General features: G+C 43.9%; 1 protein-coding gene across 1 annotated transcript in view; it reads right to left on the bottom strand.

Moving 5' to 3' along the window:
- PIWIL4 (piwi like RNA-mediated gene silencing 4) overlaps positions 1–5,148 on the bottom strand; it is a 42,567-nt gene extending 37,419 nt beyond the window's left edge. Inside the window, exons 1-3 of the mRNA XM_072968955.1 lie at positions 5,005–5,148; positions 3,739–3,817; positions 1,503–1,628 (exon numbers count right to left, since the gene is read on the bottom strand). Of these exons, the coding sequence (XP_072825056.1) occupies positions 1,503–1,628; positions 3,739–3,817; positions 5,005–5,091 (292 nt within the window). The 5' untranslated portion in view covers positions 5,092–5,148. The remainder of the gene's footprint in view (positions 1–1,502; positions 1,629–3,738; positions 3,818–5,004) is intronic.
- Between the last annotated feature and the right edge of the window lie 852 nt (positions 5,149–6,000).

Genomic DNA, 6,000 nt, shown 5'->3' on the forward strand with positions numbered 1-6,000 from the left:
TGTAGCTCCTCTCTGAAGCACCCAGATAATAGTATCTGATGCACCTTTCCTGAATTTTTCAGATGCTAAAACCACCACCAAATGGAAGACATTAACTACTTGATGATCATGAGCACGTAGCTCCCAGACCTTCTGGTGCCTAAGGATTGACAATGTTAACCAGCCTGTCACCGCACCATCAATGAATCAGAGAATTGTGCACAGCTGATCACATACCTGGGCCCCCCCCCCCCGCCTCCTCCCTCACTTTGCCTTTAAAAATGCTATGCTGAAACCCTTTCAGGAGTTTGAGGTTTGAGGGGCATGAGCCACCAGTCCCCCTTGCTCGGCCCTGCAAAGAACCTTTCTCTGCTCCAAGCTCCAACGTTTCCATTCTTTCATCCTCACCATATGTCTGGCACTGGGTTTGGTAACAACCTCGCCTTGTACGGAATTACCCAATGTCTGACTTAAAGAAAAGAATTATCAAATAGACACTATTTTGTCTTTCTCGTGGAGGCAGTAGAAACATGAGCTTTGAGGTGATGAGGAAGAAAAAGTACCATGTAGACCTTACACAGTATCCCCTCAGCTTCAACCTGTGTAACTATACAGTAGAGCAAGGAATCACTGTGTGATTTTAATTAAAGAAAAGCTTTTCATTGTGGCTGTTCTCCCAGAGGAAATGGCAACATATTTTAGCTGCTCATATTAAGGGACAAAGAGAAGTCATCCCAGAATATCAGAGGTGGCAACATACCCTTTGAGATCAACTCCACCAGGGTGTTACCACGACCCACTAGCGCCGCAGTTATCAAAGCTAAGTGAAATGAACCACCACGTTTCACGGAAAGACCAGAACACAATAAAGTGGACCGCAGAGCCCTGCCCATCGGAAGGGCAAGCATTGTTTCATGACACTTTCTTTCAATTGTGTTTGCGTAGTGTGTGTGCGCTGGGTAACAATATATCTATTTATTTCCCTGCAGGATTTTACAGAGTTTGAAAAAGGTAGATCTGCATGAGTGAGTCAACTTCTGGAGAGAATCACAAAGCCTTTTGAGAATCATGTGAGAACAACAGACCTACTTTCCCTGCAAATACATATCCTCACAATTCTAGGTGCAATTTCAGGGGGTGAGCCCAGAATCTGGGTGAAGAATTCTCAAAATAGGCTACATTTTTCTTTTTCCAGGTGAAGCCTAAAAAGGTTATTATTCCCCATATAGGAAAAAGCTTGGGAAAGACACTAAACATCTCTGTGGACATACAGCCCAGGCGTAAGGAGAAAATCCTTTCAACAAGTGAAAGGTTGTTTTGGAGAAAATGTTATTCTTTCCATTAATAAAAGAGAAAACGAAGGCTAAAACAACTAGTGTGCGGATAATGCCTTGCATAAAGCATTTGTTCAATACATATCTTATGCAACAATGTATGAATCTGTTTATTGTAGATCTAGAAATTAAAATCCCTTAAGCAAGATTTGTTAACATTCAAAAAATAAGCAACATAAAATTGGGTACCTTTTTTGCAGTTTCTCACGTGGGCCATTTTCTCTCTGGTACAAACAGCCAAATCCACGAAGTCTCGTCTGAGTTTCCCACCTCTTTCCTTGAAGGTACATCCAGCATCACCAGCAGAAATACCATCTTCATTTAAAACATGAAGAGAACACCGTAATCTCTCACATTTCACGCCAGTGGTATCGCTTACAAGTACTCTAGCAAAAATGCATCTAGGAAAAAAATGCGTCTAGAACCAAAACTCAGACTGCCCACGTGGCGGGAAACAATCATAACTCTACGGAAGTCTTCAGCCTGAAAATTGAAAATTGTGAAGGAAGCACGGCATGTTTTGTTAGAAATACCAGACCTTGGGTGAGTCCCACCTCATAACATTTGGGCTGGTCTGATTATCCACTTGGCTAAGGAGGAGGCTCTGTCTCCCCACAGAAGCTCCACACCCGTTTATGGACGGCCCGTCTCCATCTCCCTCTTTGATTCTTTTAGCTCTTATGTAACACCCTGAAGACTAACAACTGCACCAACTTCTGCACAGATGGGGCTGAATCTCTGACCTTTCCCAATCACAAGAAGAGAAATGCCCAGACACTACCACCAGTTTTTTGTGTGTGTGTTTGTTATTTTCTTCACTTTTTTTTAAATGGAGGTACTGGGGATTGAACCCAGGACCTCATACATGCTAAGCATGCGCTCTACCACTGAGCTATACTCCCCACCCCTGCCATCAGGTGTTATGCTAGACCATTCCCCTGAGAATGAAAGCCAGCATTTCACCATGGGAGAGACCACTTACCTGTTAGGTTCTAGAAAATGAGAAATTAAAATCTGTTTCCAGATGAATATTTTCTTTTTCAATGAGTATGAAGAGATGCTAATTTTTTCGATACAACGTGGGCACTTTTAAAATAACATGAGAATATAAATTTTATACTACTACATTATTATTACTACGAAGGAATATGACTAACAGTGTGACAGATCTCTAGGACTCTGACTTGATCACTGTCATAGACATTGTAGGCAACTACCCAAATGGCATTACCACTTGCCCAGAACTGCTGTCCACGCCTTTCTCCGCAGAGTCCAAGCCTCCCAGGAAAATCACAAAATGTACTTAATTTTTTAAAATTGGATTATTCTCACTAGATTACCCATATCATTTACTGCTCTTGGTTTCAAAAGACGTTCAGTGGTTTCTAAGAATTCAATACCGTAGAACAGGAGTGGCTGGGGGAGGGGCAAACAGGGAGTTACTGTTTGCTGGGTACAGAGTTTCAGTTCTGCAAGATGAAAAAAGTTCTAGAGATGGATGGTGGCGATGGTGGCACAACAATGTGAATGTCCTTGATGCCACTGCACCGTCCCCTTAAAAGTTGTTAAAGCGGTCCATTTTACCTTACGCATGTTTTACTACAATTTTAAAAAATAAATAAAAATCCAATCTACCCTCTTAGGATGAAGGATTTCCATCGCTTGCTAGTCACAAGAATGTGCAGCAGATGTGGAAAGAAATTCCAAAGAAAAGTTGGAATAACACTTGAATGGTGGCGGTAGTGCTGGAATTACGAGACAATATATTACTGTTGTGTAAGTCGCCCAGCCTGCGGTTCTGTGTGGGCAGCCCTAGCAAGCCAGTGCATCGGGCATGCCAATTTGCATGGTGCGGTGGGGCTACTTGGAGCAGCATGCTGACAAGTATCCTGAAGCCAAATCTGGTGATGTCTATCATGGATGGGGAAGGAAGAAGGGAGAGGAGGCAACAGGCATGCCCGGTTTCTACCCTCCCTGCAAGGCAATGGTATTGGCACTTATGTCATAAAGAATTTTAAAATATATTTTCAAAATTATTCTGTAGGGAGCAAGGTATAGCTCAGTGGCAGAGTGCATCCTTGGCATGCACAAGGTCCTGGATTCAATCCCCAGTACCTCCATTAAAATAAACAAACAAACAAACCTAATTACCTCCCCCTGCCCCAAAAATATAACATGAAAAAAAAAGTATTCAGTAAACAGGCAGAATCAGAAAAACTAACTTCCTAATGTCTGTGGCTTCCCAATTGCTAAGCACTGTCAGGAAATACAGGGGCAGAGTCTGTGTTTGGAAGCCCCAAAGAAACACAACAAACAAGTGGCATCCTTCAGGAAAAGGAAGATGGGAGGCCCGAGGAGTGACCCTGTACCATAAGGCTTAGCAGACTGGAACAGGACTGGGTGGAACAGACTGAGCTGCACTTACATTTCTGGGAAATCCTGCTTGTTCCCACGGGGCCGCTGCTAGAGGATACCTCACTGTCACCGAGACCAACAGATGGAGGCTAAAATGGGAAAAAAGAAAAAAAAAAAAGTTCGGCCAGATTTAGGATGTTAAGTCACAAATTAAAACATGATCACAAGAAGAGTAGCACATGCTATGTCATTAGATTACCAAGAGCTAGTAAATGAATGTTAACAGGCAAGATGTTTGAAAGAGGAGACGAGATTGCCCATTTTAGGGGGGGAGGGGCTAAGGACAAGCTATGGTTTTCCGCATTCATCAGTCTTTGATTTCAGTGCCAACTGTGAGCCAGACACAGCCTTTAGCCCCTGGACACGGAAAGAGGCAGAGGTGTGATCCTTGTGCCCAAGGAGCTCATCAGACCGAAGGCGGTACAGGCAAGAGCAGACCTTATGCTTTTGCGCTGCACAGACGTGGGGCCTCCTGTGTGAACGTGCCTGGAGCGAGAAAATTCATTGGGCCCGAGGACCTGGGCCACCAGCTGAGATGATGACTCTCCTGAATAAACTGTCCAAAATTAGTTCACAGAAGAGGTGAACGGGACCATCAATATTTTCTCTTTACAGTAACTACTTCTCTTTGTTCTAGAATGTATACATCTGGGCCTGCTAGAAAATGGATACAGATCAAGGGAAGACGTCTGCGTGACAGTAAAGGCATAATGACCAGACTATTCAGGTGAACATCTTTAGTCTAAGAGACTGCTCCAGATACTTAGTTGTAACATCACTCAAAAATTGCTGATTTGCCGCTCAATTCAACGCAGCTGCCTACATTTAGGAAGGAGCCCTACACGCAGTGCTTGCTCAAGAAACAGTAGTTGATTATCTATGACCTTCGTGTTTGAGATTATTTTTATATATGAATTAAAAACACGGATCACATTCGATTATCTGCCATAAAATGGTCCCTTTGACGATAGGGGCATTTTCACCAGGAGACCAAATGAAGGAGTTAAAACTCAGGAAGCAGAAGAGAAGGATACACTTGCCTCCAATTTTCAGTCCTATTCACTGGCTAAAATAGCGACATTAATTAATATCTTAGACGAATTCCCCAGCAAGGTGGGGGGCGGGGGAGAAAGCCTGGAAAGACTCAAAGTTGAGAGAGACGATAACCCAGTACTTCCTAGCAGAGAGGAGGAGATATCTGCAGAGGAAGGAGACGTCCAGGAAGGAGGCAGAGGTAGGAGAGAGCAAGACTCTGTCGGCTAACAGGTCTACCAACCGAAGGGGAGGCGTGCAGGCGCCCCACCTCCGCGGCGCTGGGGCTGCGGGCCCTGCCCCGTGCCCTGGCGCGGGCGCGTCCACTCATGTTCCGGATGAGCGCAGAGTGGCTTCAAAGGCAGCCAAGTCTCAACCACGGTATTTTTTCCACTGGCATCCAGATGGCGAAGCTGCAACGGAGGCGGTGGGGGTGGTGGGTGTCTCGCCCTGGGGAAGGAACCGCAGCCGACGCTCAGACGCTCAGGCGTGGGTGGAGGGGCGCGCACAGCCCGCCAGGTGCCCGCGGTGGGAGGGGCGGGGGTCAGAAGGGGGGAGCGCGTGGGCGGGGGGGGGCTCAGACTTCTTGTCCCCACCCTCCACTCCTCCCCCTCCAAAAATTGGCATTATACAGCTTTCTGGGTTTTGCCCATGACGTGTTTATAAGGTTTCATCTCACTGTTACTTTTCTTTCTTTTCTGCTGGCAGGTGTGGGTAACCACCCCTTCATAGGCGTGTTTGCTGTGGAGTTTTCTGTGAATTGTCTTTATATCCATTACTGTTTTAAACTGGATTTCTCATGTTTTTTCTGGTGATTTGGAAGAAATTTTTTTAACATTGCAAATATCTACTTATAATTTATTACTCGTTAATTTTAACTATGAAGTTCTTTCATCAAAATTCTTAATTTTTATGTAGTCAAATCTACTAAATTTTTTTACCATTTTTTATTGATTTATAATCATTTTACAATGTTGTGTCAAGTTCCAGTGTAGAGCACAATTTTTCAGTTATACATGAACATATACATATTCATTGTCACATTTTTTTTCTCTGTGAGCTACCATAAGATCTTGTATATATTTCCCTGTGCTATACAGTATAATCTTGTTTATCTATTCTATAATTTTGAAATCCCAGTCTATCTCTTCCCACTGCCCGCCCCCCTTGGCAACCACAAGTTTGTATTCTATGTCTATGAGTCTGTTTCTGTTTTGTATTTATGCTTGTTTTTTAGATT

The sequence above is a fragment of the Vicugna pacos genome, chromosome 10 (genome assembly GCF_048564905.1).
Source record: "Vicugna pacos chromosome 10, VicPac4, whole genome shotgun sequence".
In the NCBI taxonomy this organism is placed as follows: domain Eukaryota; kingdom Metazoa; phylum Chordata; class Mammalia; order Artiodactyla; family Camelidae; genus Vicugna; species Vicugna pacos.